The sequence below is a fragment of the Mustelus asterias genome, chromosome 20 (genome assembly GCF_964213995.1).
Source record: "Mustelus asterias chromosome 20, sMusAst1.hap1.1, whole genome shotgun sequence".
Lineage (NCBI taxonomy): Eukaryota > Metazoa > Chordata > Chondrichthyes > Carcharhiniformes > Triakidae > Mustelus > Mustelus asterias.
The window spans coordinates 59,982,150-60,006,534 of record NC_135820.1 but is presented as its reverse complement, the minus strand read 5'-3'; the positions used below and the strand labels follow the sequence as shown (position 1 = coordinate 60,006,534).

The window sequence follows — 24,385 nt, the reverse complement described above, 5'->3', positions numbered from 1 at the left end:
GATTTATTATTGTCACATGTATTAACATACAGTGAAAAGTATTGTTTCTTGCGCGCTATACAGACAAAACATACCGTTCATAGAGAAGGAAACGAGAGAGTGCAGAATGTAGTGTTACAGTCATACCTCAGGTGTAGAGAAAGATCAACTTAATGCAAGGTAGGTCCATTCAAAAGTCTGACAGCAGTGGGAAAGAAGCTGTTCTTGAGTCGGTTGGTACATGACCTAAGACTTTTGTATCGTTTTCCTGAAGGAAAAAGGTGGAAGAGAGAATGTCCGGGGTGCGTGGGGTCCTTAATTATGCTGGCTGCTTTGCCGAGGCAGCGGGAAGTGTAGACAGTGTCAATGGATGGGAGGCTGGTTTGCGTGATGGATTGGGCTAAATTCACAACCTTGCGGTCTTGGGCAGAGCAGGAGCCATACCAAGCTGTGATACAACCAGAAAGAATGCTTTCTATGGTGCATCTGTAAAAGTTGGTGAGAGTCATAGCTGACAGGCCAAATTTCCTTAGTCTTCTGAGAAAGTAGAGGCATTGGTGGACTTTCTTAACTATAGTGTCAGCATGGGGGGACCAGGACAGGTTGTTGGTGATCTGGACACCTAAAAACTTGAAGTTCTCGACCCTTTCTACTTCGTCCCCATTGATGTAGACAGGGGCATGTTCTCCTTTACGCTTCCTGAAGTCGATGACAATCTGCTTCGTTTTGTTGACATTGAGGGAGAGATTATTGTTGCCGCACCAGTTCACCAGATTCTCTATCTCATTCCTGTACTCTGTATCGTCATTGTTTGAGATCTGACTCACTATGGTGGTGTCGTCAGCAAACTTGAAAATCGAATTGGAGGGGAATTTGGCCGCACAGTCATAGGAGTATAAGGAGCATAGTAAGGGGCTGAGAACACAGCCTTGTGTTGAGGATGATCGTGGAGGAGGTGTTGTTGCCTATCCTTACTGATTGTGGTCTGTGAGTTAGGAAGTTCAGGATTCAGTTGCAGAGGGGAGGTGCCGAGGCCCAGGCCACGGAGTTTGGAGATGAGTTTTGTGGGAATAATGGTGTTGAAGGCTGAGCTGGATTCAATAAATAGGAGTCTGATATAGGTATCCTTGTTATCTGGGTGTTCCAGGGCTGAGCGCAGGGCCAGGGAAATGGCATCTGCTGTGGACCTGTTGCGGCGATAGGCAAACTGTAGTGGGTCCAGGCAGTCCGGGAGGCGGGAATTGATTCGTGCCATGACTAGCCTTTCGAAGCACTTCATAATGATGGATGTCAGAGCCACCGGCCGATAGTCATTGAGGCACGCTGCTTGGTTTTTCTTAGGTACCGGGATGATGGTCATCTTCTTGAAGCAGATAGGGACCTCAGATTATTGTGAAGAAAGGTTGAAGATGTCTGTGAATAACTTCCATCAGCTGATCCGCGCAGGATCTGAGTGCACGTCCGGGTACCCCATCCGGGCCAGTTGCCTTCCATGTGTTGATTCCAGCATCCGCAGTACTTTTGCTTTTAATTCAGATTGTAACTGTTTCTTTTCAGCATTAAGAAGTACTCCTTGAGATATGTAATTGTAGAATTAAGTCATTTTTGAAGACACCGAGAATGAGCATTTTAATAAGCCTGTCATCATAGAAATCATAAAATCCCTACAATGCAGAAGGAGGCCATTCAGCCCATCAAGTCTGCACCGACCACAGTCCCACCCAGGTCCTATCTTCACAACCCCATACATTTACCCTGGCTAGTCCCCCTAACACGAAGGGGCAATTTTGCATGGCCAATTCACTTAACCCGCACATCTTTGGACTGTGGGAGGAAACCGGAGCACCTCAAGGTAACCCACGCGTCCACCACCTTCGAGTAACTTGATTTTTTTAAGTAACTGGAAATCACTTCTTTAAAAAAAATGCATACAACCATTTACCAGTTTCATTGGTACGCAGTGTAGTCAGTTGTTTTGTGAATTGAGTACTCTTTAACATTTAAAAGCTTTGAAAAGGTGGCTTTTGGCAATTCTGCATCCAAAAAAACGGTTTTATTTTAAGAACAATCTCAAAAGCCCTCAAATGAGCACTGCAGGGGAAAGCTTGCCATGGTGATTAATTGGAATTGGGGCTGTGGCCAGTTTTGTGGGCAGAGCCAGCATTGTGTCCTTTAAACTACTGCTAAAGATTGTACTTGAAATTCCTCACTTCTGTGCACTAGTTTTGTCAATTCTGAGTGAATGGCACTAAAATAAAAATCCAGGCTGAATACTTCACCTTAATTATTGAAAGTCACCGAAAGAAATTCGAAGGATGTGGATTAGCAATATTTCCACTAAAATACATTGCAGGAGGCTGATGGTACAATCATTGATGAGGAGCTTCCAAAAGAATAAGAGTGAAAAAAGACAAAATCTGAAATTATCACACGCTATTCCATACGGTTCTGTCCGGTCACATCAAGAACTCACAGAGATCCAAGTGTATTAGCCGACACCAAGGTTAAAATCAGTTGATCTACCATACAAAGGATTACATACATAAGACATACTGCACAGAAACAGGCCATTCGGCCCAAACAGTCCAGATCGTTGTTTATGCTCCATTCAAGCCTCTTCCCAGCTTTTCTTAACTAACTCCATCATTTTAATCCTCTGGTCCCCTCTCTTTCATACGCTTATCTAGTTTCCCCCGAAATGCATCTACACTATTCACTTCAACTACCCTGGGAGAGCAGTGGGGAGGCAGTTCCGCAGTTCTATTGCCGCTGGGCAAGTAATCAAGACACCCAAGGTAATGCTCTGGAGACCCGGGTTCAAATCCCACCATGGCAGATGATGAAATTTGAATTCAGTAGCCATCTGGAATTGAAAGTCTAACTGAAATGATTGTCGTAAGAACCCATTTGGGTCACCAATGTCCGTTAGGGGAGGAAAACTGCCATCCTTACCTAGTCTGGCTTAGATGTGACTTTAAATCCTGGATAATCCAAATTCTGGTATCATTTTTGTAAATCTTGTTCGCACTCTCTCCAGTCCTCCATATCTTTTTTATAATATGGCAACCAGAACAGCACACTCATTGTGGTCCAAACAAGTTTCAATACCGGTTTAGCTTAATTGCCCTATTTTTCAATTCTATTCCTCTCGGATTAAAGATAAGGGCCACGATTCTTCCATCCCACTGCACTAATTTAGCGCAGCAGGCCGAGAGATTCTCGCGCTGGCCGATTCGTGGGGTCCGCGCGTGCATTTGCACGCCGCTTGCTTCTCAGTGCCGGATTTCTGGCGACATCAGGATCCATGCCAGAAATTGGTGGGGAGACGCAAAGAACATTTAAATGGTCATTTGCATATAATTTAAATGTGATTAGCGGGCCCAGGACTGAAGTCTCTGGGTCCGCTAGCATCTCCCCCCCCAATCCCCGACCAGAGTGGTTCATTCCAGCGGAGCATAAAGCAGCTCCCCACTAATGGGGAACTAGCGGCCCAACCCTGCTGAAGTTAAGGGGGGCAATCGGGGCTCCCCAGAGGGTCAGGCAGCGGGGGTGGTGCCCCCCCCCCACTGGGTGTTGACACCCTGGCAGTGCCAGCCTGTGTCCCCTGGCACTGCCCAAGGGGCAAAGTGCCCATGCCCAGGGGGCATCTTGACACTGGCAATCGGGCATGGGGCAGTGTCAAAGGGATGGGGCCGAGGGGCGGGGCCTGATGGGGCGGAACCTAGGGACAATCGGTGCGAATGAGAGGTCCCACTGCCACTCTACATAAGGATTGGTAGGGGAAGGAGGGAGGGCAGCAATCAGGGATGGCTGGGGTGGGGGGGGTCAGCCTGCTGGCACTGCAGGGGCAGGGGTCGGGACTGTGGGGGTATGGAATCAGGGGGGCTGGAGATCGGGACGTGCCAGGAGGGGGGTTCGGGGCTGACCCATGAATGGTCGGGGGCCAGCAATTGGGCCGTGGTAGGTGGCGGAGAGCTGGCATTGTGGGGAGCGCGGGGCTGGCCAGCACTCGGGTTGGCTAGCAATCGGGGGGCCATCAGTGCAGGCCCACTGCGCATGCCCGATCTCAGCACTGACAGATCGGTGCACGCGCAGTGGCCCACTCAGCGTGCTGATTTCAGCCTCTCCAGCGGGGATAGTCCCTGCCCCCTAATTTTTAATTATATTTACACTGGTGGCCTCTGCAGTGCACAGAATGTGGGAGATTCTGCTCTCAACTCTTACTGAAAAAAACAGCGTGAATTACTCCAGTTTTCACACAAATTCAACACTTAGAATTTTTTAGGGAAAATTCCAACCAAGTTCTTGATTTGCCGACTTTATGGCCTTTCTAGCGTGTGACACATCATTGCCATTTATTTGTCCATTCTGCAAGTAAATGAATATCTTCCAGTAGTTTGTTGCAGTCTTCCTCAGTATCGACAACCCCCCAAATTTAGAAATTGTGTTTTCAATTCCAAAGTCCAAATCATCTGTCTAATTTACAAAATTGCCAGTGATGCCGGGTTGCTATAGCTCGCCCTAAAGGAGAACATGTTCCCATCTACATCAACGGGGACGAAGTAGAAAGGGTCAAGAGCTTCAAGCTTTTAGGTGTCCAGATCACCAACAACCTGCCCTGGTCCCCTCATGCCGACACTATAGTTAAGATAGCCCACCAACGCCTCTACTTTCTCAGAAGACTAAGGAAATTTGGTATGTCAGCTATGACTCTCACCAACTTTTACAGATGCACCATAGAAAGCATTCTTTCTGTTGTATCACAGCTTGGTATGGCTCCTGCTCTGCCAAGACCGCAAGGAACTATAAAAGGTCGTGAATGTAGCCCAATCCATCATGCAAACCAGCCTCCCATCCATTGACTCTGTCTATACTTCCTGCTGCCTCAGCAAAGCAGCCAGCATAATTAAGGACCCCACGCACCCCAGACATTCTCTCTTCCACTTTCCTCCTTTGGGAAAAAGATACAAAAGTCTGAGATCACGTACCAACCGAGTCAATAACAGCTTCTTCCCTGCTGCTGTCAGACTTTTGAATGGACTTACTTGCATTAAGTTGATCTTTCTCTACACCCTAGCTATGACTGTAACACTACATTCTGCACTCTCTCATTTCCTTCTCTATGTATGGCATGCTTTGTCTGTATAGCGCGCAAGAAACAATACTTTTCACTGTATGTTAATACATGTGACAATAATAAATCAAATCAAATCAGTTACAATCAAGCTGCTTGCGTTAGTAAAACAATGACATCTTTTTCTCGTTCCTCATAGGAGACCAAAATCAGCTGTTTAAGACTGGCAACAAAAGGTAAGAGAATTTTGTTCTTTTTTTTGTTTGCCTTGTTCAAGTCCAACAACCAGCATCACACATAGCAAGAAAACATCTTCCCAACCATGCTTGCAGGACATGCAGAGAGAGAAATTCTCAATCAGTGCTTGACTAAACTGGTTGCGAACATGGCATGGTTGTATCCCGCATGAATTTATTTTATGCTTTCATTGCCTGTTAACTTCAGAATGTATGGGACATATATATATATATGTATACATATATTATATTATTTTATATAATATATACACTATTTGCTTTACATTGTATTGCTGCTGTCAATGTATTGTCAGTTTTGTGCATGATTTAACATCAGTAATTGTCTAGAAATTTAAAAGCCTGCATCCAGAAATCTACTATTTACTTCTAAACATTTGGCCCTGTTTACTTTGTAGGATTCATTCGTATACCAGTTGCATTAAATGAAGTGAAAAGCAAATAGGAACTTATTCAATCATTTTCCGCTATCATTTCTATGCTCAGGCCATTTATTTCATGCTATCTTTTTCGACTGCACAGACTATTTAAAATTTTGCCTGTTTTGTGAGTGTCACTTGTCTCTCTTTAGATATGGAACACGGTATTGATACTTTATAGTAAGCAGACTGAAGGCAAAGTAACAGAGCCGTATTTGCATTCACGCCAACTATCATAATTTATTCATTTGAAATTAAAATTGGAGGCTGAGGTATCATTAAAACTTTAATCTGAAGTAATTATTCATTTCTCTGGGGGCTTCCATTTTATTTTATAGCATGGGGTGGGCGGTTTGGTGTGAGATATTATCAAAGGATATTTTTCTTGGTAGACTTGCTTCTTTTCTTTTTTTTCTTATGCATGCTGACCTGGAATTTTCCCTTTGTCTTAACGGTAATAGGTAGGATACAGATAACTACACCGTACATACTTGTCATCCCAAGTGCAGGTGATTATCTACTCCAGTCAACAAATGTTCATTCCTCTCCAACTCTATGCAAACTGTTGTTTTAAAATGTGAATCTGCAAAGTAACTGGTATTCTTCTAGATTTAGCAAATATTTTGTGTTGAAGGAAGTACTTTGAACTACAACTGTAGGGCTCCACTGATCTCTCAGTGGATAAATGCACTGGAAGGTATGGTAGTGAGTCAAAGAGATCAAGGATCGTCCAGCTCAATGGTGGAAGCAATATAATTGGGCCTCAGTCTCCCTGAACTGTGAAAGGGGAGAACCCCAGGCCAAGTGACATTACTGGAAAGTGCGTGTCCGTGAATATTGTGTGAGGGCGGGTTTGAGATTCGCTGTATCACCCACAGATTCAATAGCCTGCCAACATTCACCCCATCGAGGCTCATAGGCGATTAAAGGCAAGTTGGTTGAGTTCCAGCATTCTACGAGCGTCGATGAGACTGCATCCGACAGGAGTCACTACCTACACAATGAGTGAAGTGGAAACCTGACTGACAAATCTGACTAAATAATGTAGGCCTTCTGAAATTTGCTAATGGGTAGGCTTTTCAAATTAATCAAGCAGGGCTTCATTGGGGATATAAGTGTGGATATCAGCTTCTCCAGCATACTTCGCCCTCCATTAATTTCAATGGGTTTTCTTAATATGTGCTTTGGTTTCATAAAGCTCTCAAGCGGGAAATCCTAAAATACATGTATTAATTTAATTGTATTTTTAGAGAAACAAATAATGATACTGTGTATATGTGGGTGATATGAATGCCTCTTGATATTTAATGTTATGGCCAGCTAAACGTGCGTCCAGAATTTCACACAAATCGAATGTTTATTCAGGTACCGAGCATTCACTGATGGAAATCACCTCACCAAAACGACCTAGCAAGCCACTCAGCTCAAAGGCAATCAGGAATGGGTAACATAATGCTATCTTTGCCGCTGATGCCCACATCCCATGAAAGAATTTTTAAAAGTCTCTCCTGCAATTCCTCAGATCTCAAAACATTCCGACCTGATTCCTTTCAATTCAGGGCCTCAGCAAAATACAAACTCCTGGCCTTCAGGACTTTGCTGAAATCTTTAATCATTCTCCTCTCTCGCTGCAGTGGTTGTCCACAGCCTCCCACCTACCCCACTGAGAACCCATCTATGTCCCCATCCAAGATACATGAGTTTATTCAATATGAGATTCAGTTTCCTTCTTGGTTTAAGGTGTGCAGGTCCACAAATCCCTGAAAATGGGAACACAGGTAGATAAAAGTCACAAGTAGACTTACATTAACACTGCACTGAAGTTACTGTGAAGATCCCCTAGTCGCCACACTCCGGCACCTGTTCGGGTACACTGAGAGAGAATTTAGCATGGTCAATGCCCCTAACCAGAACGTCTTTCAGACTGTGGGAGGAAACCAGAGCATCCGGAGGAAACCCACGCAGACACAGGGAGAACGTGCAGACTCCACACAGACAGTGACCCAAGCCGGGAATCGAACCCAGGTCCCTGGTGCTGTGAGGCACAGTAAAGAGTCTCACAACACCAGGCTAAAGTCCAACAGGTTTATTTGGTAGCACAAGCTTGCGGAGCGCTGCTCCTTCATCAGGTAAGTGAGGAGCTGTGATCACAAACAGGGCATACATAGACACAAACTCAATTTTCAAGATAATGGTTGGAATGCGAATCTTTACAGGTAATCAAGTCTTAAAGGTACAGACAATGCGAGTGGAGAGAGGGCTAAGCACAGGTTAAAGGGGTGTGTATAGTCTCCAGCCAGGACAGTTAGTGAGATTTTGCAAGCTCAGGTAAGTTGTAGGGGTTACAGATAGTGTGACATGAACCCAAGATCCCAGTTGAGGCCATCCTCATGTGTGCAGAACTTGGCTATCAGTTTCTGCTCAACGACTCTGCGCTGTCGTGTGTCATGAAGGCCGCTTTGGAGAACGCTTACCCGAAGATCAGAGGCTGAATGCCCGTGATCGTTGAACTGTTCCCCGACAGGAAGAGAACACTCTTGCCTGGTGATTGTCGAGCAGTGTTCATTCGTCCATTGTCGGAGCGTCTGCATGGTCTCCCCAATGTACCATGCCTCGGGACATCCTTTCCTGCAGCGTATCAGGTAGACAACGGTGGTTGAGTTGCAAGAGTATTTACCGTGTACCTGGTGGATGGTGTTCTCACGTGAGATGATGACATCTGTGTTGATGATCCGGCACGTCTTGCAGAGGTTGCTGTGGCAGGGTTGTGTGGTGTCGTGGTCACTGTTCTCCTGAAGGCTGGGTAGTTTGCTGTGGACAATGGTCTGTTTGAGGTTGTACGGTTATTTGAACGCAAGAAGTGGGGGTGTGGGGATGGCCCTGGCGAGATGTTCATCTTCATCAATGACATGTTGAAGGCCTCGGAGAAGATGTCATAGCTTCTCCGCTCCGGGGAAGTACTGGATGACGAAGAGTACTCTGTCCGCCGTGTCCCTTGTTTGTCTTCTGAGCAGGTCGGTGCGGTTTTTCGCTGTGGCGCGTCGGAACTGTCGATCGATGAGTCGAGCGCCACATCCTGTTCTTATGAGGGCATCTTTCAGCATCTGGAGGTGTCTGTTGCGATCCTCCTCGTCTGAGCAGATCCTGTGTATACGGAGGGCTTGTCCGTAGGGGATGGCTTCTTTCACATGTTTAGGGTGAAAGCTGGAGAAGTGGAACATCGTGAGGTTATCTGTGGGCTTGCAGTACCACACAACCCTGCCACTGCAACCTCTGCAAGACATGCCGGATCATCGACACGGATGCCATCATCTCACGTGAGAACACCATCCACCAGTTACACGGTACATACTCTTGCAACTCAGCCAACGTTGTCTACCTGATACGCTGCAGGAAAGGATGTCCCGAGGCATGGTACATTGGGGAGACCATGCAGACGCTACGACAACAGATGAATGAACACCGCTCGACAATCACCAGGCAACTCTTCCTGTCAGGGAACAGTTCAGCAGTCACGGGCATTCAGCCTCTGATCTTTGGGTAAGCGTTCTCCAAGGCGGCCTTCACGACACACAACAACTCAGAATCGCCAAGCAGAAACTGATAGCCAAGTTCCACACACATGAGGACAGCCTCAACCGGGATCTTGGGTTCATGTCACACTATCTGTAACCCCCACAACTTACCTGAGCTTGCAAAATCTCACTAACTGTCCTGGCTGGAGACAATACACACCCCTTTAACCTGTGCTTAACCCTCTCTCTACTCACATTGTCTGTACCTTTAAGACTTGATTACCTGTAAAGACCCACATTCCAACCTTTGTCTTGTAAATTGAGTCTGTGTCTATGTATGCCCTGTTTGTGAACACAGCTCCTCACTCACCTGATGAAGGAGCAGCACTCTGAAAGCTTGTGCTACCAAATAAACCTGTTGGACTTTAACCTGGTGTTGTGAGACTTCTTACCCCAGTCCAACGCCGGCATCTCCATATCATGGCTGTGAGGCAGCAGTGCTAACCACTGTGCCATCCTGAAGGTGGTCAAGAAGACATACAGCATGCTTGCCTTCATTGGCCAGGGCATCGAGTATAAGAGTTGGCAAGTTATATTGCTGCATAAACTTTAGTTCAGTCACATTTGAAATATTGTGTGCAGTTGTGGTTGCCACACTAGCCCAGAAGGATGTGGATGCTTTGGAGAGAGCGCAAAGAAGGTTTACCAGGATGCTGCCTGGTCTGGGGGGTTTTAGATATGAGAAGCAGTTGGATAAACTTGGATTGTTTTCACTGGAAAAATGGAGCCTGAGGAGTGACCTGATAGAGATCAAAAAATTATAAGAGGCATAGATAGGGTGGATAGTCAGAGGCTTTTTCCCAGGGTGGAAAGGTCAACTACAAGAGGGCACAGGTTCAAGGTGAGAGGGGGGAAAATTTAGGGGAGACTTGTGGGGAAGGTTTTTCACACAGAGGGTGGTGAGTGCTTGCAATGCACTGCCAGTGGAGCTAGTGGAAGCAGGCACATTCAAAGTGTATCTTGATAGACACATGAACAGGAGGTGAACAGAGGGATAGAAATTGCGTATGGGCAATAAGTAGTGGGTTTAAATAAGGATTAGGAATTGGCGCAGGCTTGGTGAGCCAAAGGGCCTGTTCCTGTGCTGTATTGTTCTTTGTACTAAGTGGCAAAATTGTAGTTAACGTGTTGCATTAAGTTTGTTTTATTCGTAACAATTAAAAGCCGTGACATTTGACCAAAACATACTGGTTTATACTGCATCAAACACAATTAGCAGGGTACTGTGGTTTCTCAGTGATAAAGTAATTAACATACGAATATCTCGGAAACAAAAGTGAACATTTAAGGTGATATGAAGGGATGGTATTTAGAAAATGTGGATAAACAAACAAAAAAACCTTTGCCAAAAATTAAATAACATGAGTTCTAATTATTGGTTTAATTCAAAAAAAAATTCAGGAACGCTGGTGAAGTGAAGAAACCAAATCCTCATCTGGAGGATGGGGAATCTGAGGTGGGTTTAACCCTCTGTTTGGCCCTTTCAATTCTAGTGCCTGGAAACGCGATGAAATTTCCTCTTGCCTGTTATTCAGAAAATTGCCAATGTCGTTCCATTATTTAAGGGGAGTTTAAGAAACATGGCAGAGTTAAACTAGGACATTATATATCAATTAATCTGCTGTTCAGTAAGTTACTAGAATCTATTGCAAGTCAGTGTGACTAAGCACTTGGACTAAAATGAATCAATCAGAGGAAGGCAACATGGATTGTAAAGGGCAGAATGTGCCTGATTAAACTCGTTAATTTTTTTCGAGGAGATCACTAATGTGGTAAATAAATGGGCATTCCAGAAGACATCTGATAAAAGTTGCATACAAGAAACCAAGTGGAACAGTGGCACAGTGGTTAGCACTGCTGCCTCACAGCACCAGGGACCCGGGTTCAGTTCCACTCACGGGTCACCGACTGTGTGGAGTTTGCACATTCTCCCCATGTCTGTGCAGGTTTCCTCCGGCTGCTCCGGTTTCCTCCCACCCTCCAAGGGTGTGCAGGTTTGGTTGATTGGCCATGCTAAATTGCCCCTCAGTATCAGGGTGAATAGGTGGGGTTACAGGGAAAGGGCAGAGGTCGGTGCAGACTCGATAGGCCAAATAAATAAATAAAAGTAAAATAAAGATTATTTATTAGTCACAAGTAAGGCTTGCATTAACATTGCAATGAAGTTACTGTGAAATTCCCCTAGTCGCCACATTGCGGTGCCTGTTCGGGTCAATGCACCTAACCAGCACGTCTTTCAGACTGTGGAAGGAAACTGGAGCACCCGGAGGAACCCACGCAGACAAGGGGAGAATGTGAGGAGAACCCCCCAGACAGTGACCCAAGCTGGGAATCGAACCCAGGTCCCTGGCGCTGTGAGGCAGCGGTGTTAACCACTGTGCCACCGTGCCGCTGCACTGTCGGGATTCTATGATTGTATGAAAGTGCATGGAATTGGGGGCAATCTATTCATATGGGTAGGAAATTGATTCGGAGATAGGTTAGGGATAATGGGAAATGGCAAAATGTGACTATTCTGTTTCCCAGGTATCTGTACTGAAGTATCAGCTTTTCACTATATTTATTACTGACTTTCAGGAGCTATATATCGAAGTTTGCTTAATTAGGTAACACAATCAGTCTTGTAGATGGGAGCAGGACATTGCAATGAAACATTGATAAATTACGAGTGGGCAAGACCAAGACCATGGGGTTGAATGTGGAGAAATGTAAGGAACTCATGTTGGGCCGAAGAAAGATCAGAGTATTATCCAAATGGTGAGAAGCTGAGAACTGTGCAGGAGCAGAGAGATTTATAGGTCCATGCACATATTAAAAGCTTGTGGATAGATACAAAATAAATTAAAAGGCTGATTGAATACCCTTTTTCTCAAGAGGCCTAAAATAAAAAGAAAGGGAAGTTTTGCTACAATCTTCTGGTTAGACTGCCTCTGCTGTACTGCATTCAGGTCTGCGGAATTTCACTACAGAGAGGATATTGCAGATATTGCAGCACAGGTTATCAGCGTGATATCAAGGCTAATAAGGTCATATAGTGAGGATGGATTGGATAGATTAGTATTCGCGTCAGTATGGAGTACTAGTGAGTGACTAAATTGAGATGTTCAAAATTATTAGCATATTTGATAGAAAATATTTCCTCTGGTGGGGGTCTAGAGCAGGAATCAGAGAATCCTTACAGTGCACAGGAGGCCATTCGGCCCATCGAGTCTGCACTGACTCTCTAACAGAGGAAGCATAACATCCAGATTAATGTAGGTCTGAGTGGGCTGATATCAGGAAACACCTCCACACACAAAAGTTAATGGAAATCTGGCACTTGTTGCCCCCAAAAGGCACTGGCCGGAATTCTCCGGCCGTTCACATCCCGCCGCCACTGCCACCGAGAATGGAGAATTTGACGCTCAGCCAAATCTCCATTAACTGCAGCGGGACCAGAGAATCCCAGCTGCGGGCTGGAGAATCTGGCCCACTGCGTCAAGGTCAATTGAACTTCCAAACCTGGACTGATAGATTTTTGTTAGATATGGGTGTTAAGATCTATGGAGCCAAGGTTGGGAAATGGATTTAAAATATAGATTAGCCATGATTTAATTGAATGGCAGATCAGTCTCAATGGGCTGAATGGCCTACTGCTGTTCCTATTTTCCTATGGTCAGGTTCCCACCCTACAACTGGAACATCAATGCACCTTCTTACACTGACCAAAAGACTACTGCCGTTCAGCTGTTATTATTAAGGAGTCATCTTTTGGTTAATCAAAAATGACAAATTGCACATCTTCAATAATACTTCAAAGTTCCGATTAATTTTACCTGATACAACACAGATAGCAAATTGGCAGCCAGTTTAATGTCACAAGCAATTTTATTTCCCATTTTCATCAATAGTTGCCAATTTTCTATTGACAGTAAGTAGTCTCACAACACCAGGTTAAAGACCAACAGGTTTATTTGGTAGCATGAGCTTTCAGAGCACTGCCCCTTCATCAGGTGAGTGCTATTGACAGTGAACGGATTTCACCACCATTGTGTCCCGGGTGTCTTCAAGAAAGATTTGACTGCTGTAGAGGGGTTTTTTTTTCATTATTTACAGGGATAGGGTGGCACGGTGGCACAGTGGTTAGCACTGCTGCCTCACAGCGCCAGCATCCAGGTTCAATTCCCAGCTTGGGTCATTGTCTGTGTTGAGTTTGCACGTTCTCCCCGTGTCTGTCTGGGTTTTCTTTGGATGCTCTGGTTTCCTCCCAAAGTCCAAAAATGTGCGGGTTAGGTGGATTGGCCATGCTAAATTGCCCCTTAATGTCAGGGTGACTAGCTCGTGTAAATGTAGGGCATTATAGAGTCATAGAGATTTACAGCATGGAAACAGGCCCTTCGGCCCAATTTGTCCATGCTGCCCTTTTTTTTTTAAAACCCCTAAGCTAGTCCCTATTGCCCGCATTTGGCCCATATCCCTCTATACCCATCGTACCCATGTAACTATCTAAATGCTTTTTAAAAGACAAATTTGTACCTGCCTCTACTACTACCTCTGGCAGCTTGTTCCAGACACTCACCACCCTCTGTGTGAATAAATTGCCCCTCTGGACACTTTTGTATCTCTCCCCTCTCACCTTATGCCCTCTAGTTTTAGACTCCCCTACCTTTGGGAAAAGATATTGACTATCTAGCTGATCTATGCCCCTCATTATTTTATAGACTTCTATAAGATCACCCCTCAGCCTCCTATGCTCCAGAGAAAAAAGTCCCAGTCTATCCAGCCTCTCCTTATAACTCAATCCATCAAGTCCCAGTAGCATCCTAGTAAATCTTTTCTGCACTCTTTCTAGTTTAATAATATCCTTTCTATAATAGGGTGACCAGAATTGCACACAGTATTCCAAGTGTGGCCTTACCAATGTCTTGTACAACTTCAACAAAACATTCCAACTCCTGTATTCAATGTTCTGACCGATGAAACCAAGCATGCCGAATGCCTTCTTCACCACAAAAACTGTCCAGTCTTATGAAGAAAGACTGGACAGTTTAGAAGATTGAGAGGCCATTTAGCCCAACAAATCCATGCCAGCACTATGGAACAATTCCCTTTCCTGTATTCCTTGATTTTTGTAGCCTGCAGGTATATTTCCTTGAAATTACCATACAATTCCCTTTTGAATGGGGATAAGGCCTGGTGGGATTGTGGTCGGTACAGACTGGATGGGCTGAATGGCCTCCTTCTGCTCTGTAGGATTCTATGATTATTCAATTGTGGGATGGGGGCATTACTGGGAGTATTTGTTCCCCATTCTTAATTGCCCTCGAGAAGGTGGTGGCGAGCTTTCTTCTTGAATCGCTGCATTTCATGTGGTGTGGGGCACACCCATAGTGTCATTAGGGAGGGCATTCCAGGATTTTAACTCAGCAACAATGAAGGAACGATGACATAATTCCAAGTCAGGATGGTGTGCGGCTTGGAGTGGTATTTCCAGGTGCTGGTGTTCCAATGCGCCTTCTGCCTTGGTTCTGCCTTGGTTCTTCTAGGTGGTAGCCATCGTGGATTTGGCAGGTGCTGCCAGAGGAGACTTGGCATAAGCGAGATTTATAAAATTGAGAGGTTTTTGTTACGAAGAGAGATGAAAGAAATTGTGATACTTTTATTATTAGAACAGCTAGAATGTTCAGAACTATGAGAGTCTTTGATCAAGTAAAAAAAGAAACATTACATGGGTGGCACAGTGGTTAGCACTGCTGCCTCACAGCTCCAGGGACCTGAGTTCAATTCCTGGCTTGGGTCACTGTCTGTGTGGAGTTTGCACATTCTCCCCATGTCTGCGTGGGTTTCCTCCGGATGCTCCAGTTTCCTCCCACAGTCCAAAGATGTATGGGTTAGGTGCAATTTTAAATTGCCCCTTAGTGTCCCAGGATGCATGGGTTAGAGGGATTAGTGGGGTAAATATGTGGGGTTATGGGGATGGGGCCGAGGTGGGATTGTTGTTGGTGCAGATTCGATGGGCTGAACGGCCTCCTTCTGCACTGTAGGGTTTCTATGATTCTATGGTCAGTGCATCAATAAATAATAAATTTAAGATTGTCATTATAGGATGGCATTATGTGGGCGGCACAGTGGTTAGCACTGCTGCCTCACAGAGACCCAGATTCAATTCCAGCCTCGGGTGTGGAGTTTGCACATTCTCCCCGTGCCTATGTGGATTTCCTCCGAGTGCTCCGGTTTCCTGCCACGCTCAGACGTTGTGCAGGTTGGGTGGATTGGCCATACTTAATTGCCCCTTAGTGTCCAAAGATGTGCAAGCTAGGTGGATAGGCCATGGTAAATTATCCCTCAGTGTCAGGGGGATTAGCAGGGTAAATACTTGGGGTTACTGGGACAGGGCCTGGGAGGGATTGTTGTTGGTGCAGGCTTGATGGGCCGAATGGCCTCCTTCTGCACCGTATGGATTCTATGAATAAAGGGAGACATTTTGGTTTACTTTTACACGGAGGGTTGTTGGAATGTGGAACACTCAGCCAGAATTGCTGGTATTTCTTGAAGCACATTTTCTGCACCATTTTCTTCCCCTTCCCCGCACCCCCACTCTGCTTTATCCTATCCACAAACATCAGAGAACAATGTCTTAGGTTTCAGTTGATTCCTGGTACCTTGCTTCAAGTGTAAGGATCAACAGGACCATCAGTAGAGTGTTCAACCAAGGAGTCCTTCCCAACCAAGTCTGACTTTCACAATCAGCATTCACACATTTGTTCACTTTCTAATACTGGCTAATGGGAAGAAACTTTGCCTCATCATTTGCTTTTAATGTCTCATTGCAGCTCAGAAAAACTGAGGCTAGCTAATGAACCAACCCAGCATCAAACTGATGAAAAGCAGCTAAGAATGCAGATGGGAGATTGAATCCGGTACCCTTATCATAGAAAATAGTCCATTTACCTCCCATGTTATTGAGAAAACCTCTGAGTGCAGCAAGGATACTGTCCCATTCTGTAGGGGTGTGTGCTTTGAACGCAATGCATATTTTCCTTTTAGAGTCATGTTAAATTCACTATTTATCAGGAGAACGGCAAAACAAATCCCTTTATGTTGAACTCCAAAGAGACCTCCCAATTCACCTCCAAAGGATATTGGCCATGATTCTCCCAAAAAAAATCAAATTGCTGCCACCAGCGGGAAAAATGGTGACAGGAATCTTATCGCCGTTCACGCTGGCGGGATTTTCCCATCCTGCCGCAGTGGATGGAGATTTGGCTGGACGCCAAATTCTCCACCCTCACTGCAGCGGGAGTGTGGCGTGAATGGCAGGTTGAGATCGTGCATGGTGCGATTCTCGCTGGCAGCGCTAACCAGCTGGGATTCAACCGTTGCAAAAAATATCCTGAACGTGAAACACGCCGGTGCCTCGATCTCAGGGTACGATGCCAAGCCTCCTGCCCCCCACAAACATTGCAACACTCTGCAGACAAGGGGAGCACCTCCAACATTTCACCATGGAGGGGCAACCTCCCCCTCCACCATTAAATGTTTGGGTTCCTCCCAGCCCACACCACGCAGGCATGAGTGTGACCTGACCAGCTCACCACCCCCTTGTCAGAAGCCTCACCCCTCCACAAGAGGGACATTATGATATGGGGGGCAGCAAAGGTCCCACCCCCATCATTCCACCCCCCCTTTAGGCCCCGTTCCCATCAGGCCCCCCACCTTGGTAGTGCCAATTTGGTTTGACAACCTGGCAGCTATACCAGGGTGTCACCAGCAGGATGTCATTGCCAGGGTGGCGTCAGCAGAGTGGCAGGGGTAGAGCCAAGGAACTGTCCAACCATGCACCTGACCAACCGCGGGTTCCAATGGCCTCTGAGCACCCCCTTCTCTCCAGCCAGAGAAATAAATGGATGCTGCTAGAAGATCCTCATTGAGGACAGTGCTAACTGGTGGCACAGTGGTTAGCACTGCTGCCTCACAGTGCCAGGGACTCGGGTTCGATTCCCGGCTTGGGTCACTGTCTGTGTGGAGTTTGCACATTCTCCCTGTGTCTGCGTGGGTTTCCTCCGGGTGCTACGGTTTCCTCCCACAGTCCAAAGGTGTATGGGTTAAGTTGATTGGCCATGCTAAATTGCCCCTTAGTGTCAGGGGGACTAGCTCGGATAAATGCAAGGGGTTATGGGGATAGGGACTGGGTGGGATTGTGGTTGGTGCAGTTTTGATTGGCCGAATGGCCTCCTTCTGCACTGTAGAATTCTATGGTTCTATGATCTATGACCCATCTGAGTTGTAACAGCTTCTTCTTTGGTTGAAAACAACCTGCAGTACACACATGGCTTTCCGGTTTAAGAGGTTGAAAAAGACCCGCTTGGAAAACAAAAGCAGTCAGGTCATGCACCTGGTCTTGCTGGAAAAGTCTTCAGTTCAAAGAGAAAGCTGTTTATAAAAACTCAAAAGAGGAAGCACTTCATGCTTAATGGAGCATGAACTGATTGTCTCAACAATTAACTGTTTGAGTGTTTGCATCAACAATTAACTGTTTGCCAACGAGGGGCTGCCCTGAAACAAGCATTTGCGTCCTGCTCATTTCTAGATACAGGCTGAAAGCTGACTTGAATTCTCAACTCCTGCGCTGGCTAAGTACAAAGCAGCACTTGGCAGGGAACAGCTTGGAGAATTAATGTCCTCTCTCAAACAGCTACCGGGGACAGAAAGGATGTTAATTCCTGTTGTTTAATTGCTGGCGCTCACTGACTGAATCATGTGACTACTGCCAGCAACACAAGAATCAGACCTTCTCGCTGAGCTGAATTGTTACATTTCCTTGGCAGTGCAGATGGGTGGCATAATTCTACACTTCTGCTAAAAGGTTTTTTTTTAAGACGTTACATGGAAAGCACAAAAGATGTTGAATTGTTCTGCAGTTTACCACACAGTTCTGTGGCTCTTCTAATAAATTATAGATGAATAGTTGGAGAGATTCTATTCTGGAGAATTAATACTGATGCATTCAGAGCTTCCTGTTGACAATTACATGCTCTCCTTTGAATAAGAGACTGAATGGTGATGGCCCAGTTAAATCTAATCTCTCTGGGCTCCGTGCAGTTCCTTCATTTCCGGTGTTGCCAATTGGACAACTCAACAAATAAAAATGATAGTGAGGGTGGAATTTTCTGGCCGGGCTTACTGCAAAACCAGAAAATCCCACCCGAGCTCAATGGATCTTTACATTTTTTTTTATTTGATTGTTGTCACATGTATTAACATACAGTGAAAAGTATTGTTTCTTGCGCGCTATACAGACAAAACATACCGTTCATAGAGAAGGAAACGAGAGAGTGCAGAATGTAGTGTTACAGTCATAGCTAGGGTGTAGAGAAAGACCAAGTTAATGCAAGGTAGGTCCATTCAAGAGTCTGGACAGCAGCAGGGAAGAAGCTGTTCTTGAGTCGGTTGGTACGTGACCTCAGACTTTTGTATCTTTTTCCCAAAGGAAGAAGGTGGAAGAGAGAATGTCCAGGGTGCATGGGGTCCTTAATTATGCTGGCTGCTTTGCTGAGGCAGCGGGAAGTGTAGACAGAGTCAATGGATGGGAGGCTGGTTTGCGTGATGGATTGGGCTACATTCATGACCTTTTGTCCTTCCTTGCGGTCTTGGGCAGAGCAGGAGCCATACCAAGCTGTGATACAACCAGAAAGAATGCTTTCTATGGTGCATCTGTAAAAGTTGGTGAGAGTCATAGCTGACAGGCCAAATTTCCTTAGTCTTCTGAGAAAGAATGATCCACCCCACTGCCCGCTACGATTCCCGTGGTGGGCGGGACGGGAAAATTCCTCCCAAAGTGACTCTGGTTTATCACGATAATGCTGCAGATCTAGCCAAATTGTGAGCAGAACATAAATACAGCACTGTGTCGTTAGCTGTTCTCAATGGTGCTTTTGAGAAGAGGAAAGCCAATTAAGGAACAAAGTGTCTTCCATATCTTAGCAAAAGAAAATATGTTTATTAAACCGGAAAATGTGCCTATTTATTTTGGAACACCTTTCATTCAGTTTCAAACCAGGGGAGTAATGGCAAAGGACAAGATAGATAAGTCTGTGCAGGTCAGTTGTGACGTTCCAAGTCCCATGATTGATTGCTGTTGCACTTGGTAATTCAGAAAACAATATCAGTAATCCATACTGTTACTGTGAAAGATTCACACAAACAAAATCCATTCCTCATACTTTCATGTGCAATTTTAGCTGTAATACTCATTTATCACAATCATAATAAGATGGTCCATGGATAAACTCACGCCTTTCTTTCTTTCACTGTTTGGAGCGCTGATGCCCCAGCTCCACAGTTTATTGCATGGAAGAAAATGCAGACAGGTACCACGCAATTAAGTTAGCTGATGCAATAGCAAAATCAGACCACGAATGATCTGTAATCAATACGCTTTCTCTTTGGGGAAGAAACGTTCAAAAGCTTTTCATTAGAAGCATTTCTCCTCTGCTTGCCTCATATAAGGGCGACCACAAAGGATCTGCCACAGTAGAGCCGTCTGCATTAAGTAATGCTCCCAGTCTCCTTAAATTGATTTGCATTTCTACTTGAATATGCTTATCACTAGGAACTAAAAGGAGGGCTAGCATAATGAAAATGATTTCAGATATTACCTGTAGTAAATGTCAAAACTGTGACTATATGTCAGCCACCAAAGCCGCTCACTTAGCAATCGGCGCGTGTGATAAAATTGTTTTCATCTGTTGCAACTGTAATAAAGCATTTCAGAATACATTTATTATTAGTATTGGAAAGATAGCAATACTTGGCTGTTTCCATGTTCAATTTAATGTAATTTATGATAGCACCATCACATTTTCGATGATTATGTTATCGCGTCCCTGCTCATCGCATTTTGTAGCAGTGATCCCATGACTTACCGATGATTTCAAATGTCATGACATTTTCAGGTGTCAGACTTTTAAAACGCCACAAAAAGCGTCCTTTATTATTTAAATCCATTCCATGTGGATTACAATACAAAGCTTTGCTGGTTTAGATATCCAGAGGACAGTGAAACCGATAGTCTGCTAGAATTCTGGTCCACTTAATACACCAAACATTTCACATTTAATTGGGTAGTCATTTCCACTCACAATGCTTATAACATGTAATTTTTTTCCTGCGTACATTTGTGTGAATGTGTGAATTCTGAATGGACTTGTTATTTGAATAATCATTAATAAATCATCAGAGGCAGTATGAGAACTAAATGCAGTAAACACACAAGATGAGAAACAAGATTGAAAGTCAAAATGTGACACAGCATTCAGCTTGGCATTATTATTGGTATGTTTAAAGCAAACTCAGTCTACCAGTTTTCAGCTTTCGTTGCAATTCAACAAAATTATGGCTGATTTTTCAGCTCAACTCACCTCTCCAAACTATTACCATTTTCCCTAATTCCTTCAGTACTGAATATCTATCCATCTCTGTCTTGAACCTATTCAATAGCTGAGCATCCAGAGCTCTCTGGGATAAAGGAATCTAAAGATTTGCGGCCTTTTGGGTGAAGCGATTTCTCCTCACCTCAGTACTAAATGGCCTACCTCTTATTCTGAGACATTAGGCCGGCACAGTGGTTAGCATTGCTGCCTCACAGCACAGTTCAATTCCGACCTCAGGTGACTGTGTGGCGTTTGCACGTTCTCCCCATGTCTGTGTGGGTTTCCTCTGGGTGCTCCGGTTTCTTCCCACTGTCCAAAGATGTGCAGGTTAGGTGGCTTGCTCATGCTAAATTGCCTCTTAGTGGGATTAGCAGAGTAAATATGCAGGGTTGCAATTTTCTTTGTTCTTTGTTGTGAGGACAGGGCCTGGGTGCGATTGTTGTCGGTGCAGGCTCGATGGGCCGAATGGCCTCTTTCTGCAATGTAGAGATTCTATGATTCTATGAGACTCAGATCCCCTGGGCTTGAGGGGGTGAGGAGGTGGAGGGTACATCCTCCCAGTACCTACCCTATCACACTCCTTAAGAATTTTAAATGTTTGAATAAGATCACCTCTCATTCTATATCCTAGGGAATATAGGCCAAGAGTACTCAATATCTCCTCATTGGACAGTGCCCTTATTCAGTGAACAAAGAACAAAGAAAATTTCAGCACAGGACCAGGCCCTTCAGCCCTCCAAGCCTGCACTGACCATGCTGTCCAACTTAACTAAAACCCCCTACCCTTCCGGGGACCATATCCCTCTATTCCCATCCTATTCATGTACTTGTCAAGACGCCCCTTAAAAGTCACTACCGTATCCGCTTCCACTACCTCCCCCGGCAACGAGTTCCAGGCACCCACTGCTCTCTGTGTAAAAAATCTGCCTCATACATCTCCTTTAAACCTTGCCCCTCGCACCTTAAACCTGTGCCCCCTAGAAATGGACTCTTCCACCCTGGGAAAAAGCTTCTGACTATCCACTCTGTCCATGCCTCTCATAGCGTTGGAGACTTCTATCAGGACTCCCCTCAACCTCCGTCGCTCCAGTGAGAACAAACCAAGTTTCTCCAACCTCTCCTCATAGCTAATGCCCTCCATACCAGGCAACATCCTGGTAAATCTTTTCTGTACCCTCTCCAAAGCCTCCACATCCTTCTGGTAGTGTGGCAACCAGAATTGAACACTATATTCCCAGTGCGGCCTAACTAAGGTTCTATAAAGCTGCAACATGACTTGCCAATTTTTAAACTCAATAGCCCGGCCGATGAAGGCAAGCATGCCGTATGCCTTCTTGACTACCTTCTCCATCTGCATTGCCACTTTCAGTGACCTGTGTACCTGCACACCCAGATCCCTTTGCCTATCAATACTCTTCAGGGTTCTGCCATTTACTGTATATTTCCTATTTGTATTAGACCTTCCAAAATGAACCTTTGTTGTACTTCCTGTAAGGCCCTACGTAAGGAGAACCAAAACTGTACACAATAATCCCAGTGTGGCCTCACCAAGGCCTTATATAATTGGAGTAAGACCTATTTAATTCTATGCTCTTATGCTTTGTAAGAAAGTTTAACATACCATTGGCCTTCTTAACCTCTGCTGAACCTACATTTGAAATTTCTGTGATGTGCATACAAGGACATCCAAATCCCTTTGAATACCAACATTTCCCAGCCTTTCACCATTTCAATTACATTCTGCATTCCTATTTTACCAACCAAAGTGGCTAACTTTACATTTCCCCACATTGTGTTCCCTCTGCCACATTCCTGCACGCTCACTCACCCTGTCTATATCCCTTTGCAGCCTCTTTACAGTCTCTCATAGCCTACTTTCCCATCTAATTGTTTATCTTCAGCAAACCTGGACACATTGGCCGAAATTTAACCGTCCTGCCCACCACGGGAATCGGGGCGGGCAAGGGGTGGAGCATGGAAAGGTCCATTGACCTCGGGCGGGATTTTACGGTTTCGGGACAAGCGAGGTGGCAGAATCCTGTCCATTGTACTCAGTCCTCTAATCCAGTGTTTCCCAAACCTCTTGAATGGGCAGCACAGTGGCACATGGTTAGCATTGCTGCCTCTCAGCACCAGGGACCCGGGTTCAATTCTGGCCTTGGGTGACTGTCTGTCTGACACACGTACCTCTCTGTCCCTCACATGCACACACACACACACACATACACACACACACACACTCAAATTCACGTCTCTCTCACATTCACACACACTTTTCTCACTCACCCCCTCTCACACCCACTCAGCCTTGTCACTCACACAAACCCCTCTCTCACACACACTCACCCCTCTCTCTCACAAACATTCATTTCTCTCTCTCACACACACACACACTCACCCCTCTTTCTCACACACACACACCCCTCTCTCTCTCACACATTCATTCCTCTCTCTCACACACACACACACACACTCACCCCCCTCCCTCACACACATTCACCCATCACTTTCTCACACCCACCCCATCTCTCTCACACATACCCTTCTTTCTCACACACGCTCACCCCTCTCTTTCTCACACACACTCACCCTCTCACAAACACTCACCCCTCTCTCCCACACACACACACGTCTCGCTCACACATGCTCATCTTCACCAACACTCATCCTCACACACACAAACACTCATTCTCGCACACACACACTCGCCCTCACAGTCACACATTCATCGTCACATACTCACTCTAACATGCACACACTCATTGTAAGACATACACACTGACAACCTCCCACATGCAAACACACGCATCCTCACAAACCCAATCAGACACACCTGGTTCAGTCGTGACACTCTCCTGTAGGGTGGCACAGTGGTTAGCACTGCTGCCTTTCATAGTGCCAGGGACCCAGGTTCAATTCCTGCCTTGGGTGATTGTCTTCGTGGAGTTTTCATGCTCCGGTTTCATCTCAGAGATGTGCAAGATAGGTGGATTGGCCATGCTAAATTGCCCCTAGTGACCCAAGATGTGTAGGTCAGGTGGATTAGCTGGGTAAATGCTTGGGGTTAAGGGAAAGGGGCAGGGGGTGGGCCAGGTGCTCTGTTGGAGAGTCGGTGCAGACTTGATGAGTCAAATGGTCTTCATCTGCATTGTAGGGATTCCATGGGAATCTGTTCTTGAGTTTCTATTTGCCTCCACCGGCTCCCTCGTCAACAACATAAAACCCATCACATTTCTACCTCTCTTCAGCCCTAAGGAAGAATCATATGAAATGTGAGCTTTCTCACAGATGCTGCCACACCAGTCCGTATTTCCAACATTTTTGTTTTCTTAATTTCAGATTTCCAGCATCCACGGTCTTTTGCGTTTAATTCTGTGTTTCAGGAGGTTGCCAAACGTAGCAATTAAATGCCATGATTTAGAAGCAATGCTCACAAACTGGGACTTACACCCTTGATCCTCAGATTAAAAGTGTGTGGTACTCTGCCAAGGGAACTATCTATCCCACACTCTTTAAGAGTGAGCTTTTTTCCTGAACAGTGATATGTTTGTTTTTGTACTTTCAACTTCATTCTCATTGAAATCAAGATAATGCAGTTGGAATTAGTGGTCTGCAAGCATAGCTACATACAGATGGGCTCTTTAGAATAGGAAATTACAAATGACAAAAGCCT

At 45.3% G+C, this 24,385-nt stretch overlaps 1 protein-coding gene across 2 annotated transcripts in view; it reads left to right on the top strand.

Annotated features, from left to right (window-relative positions):
- ptprt (protein tyrosine phosphatase receptor type T) overlaps positions 1-24,385 on the top strand; it is a 999,403-nt gene that overhangs the window by 718,283 nt on the left and 256,735 nt on the right. For both annotated transcript variants that reach the window (XM_078236146.1, XM_078236147.1), the window contains exon 12: positions 5,253-5,289. In XM_078236146.1, coding sequence (XP_078092272.1) covers positions 5,253-5,289 — 37 coding nt within the window. The remainder of the gene's footprint in view (positions 1-5,252; positions 5,290-24,385) is intronic.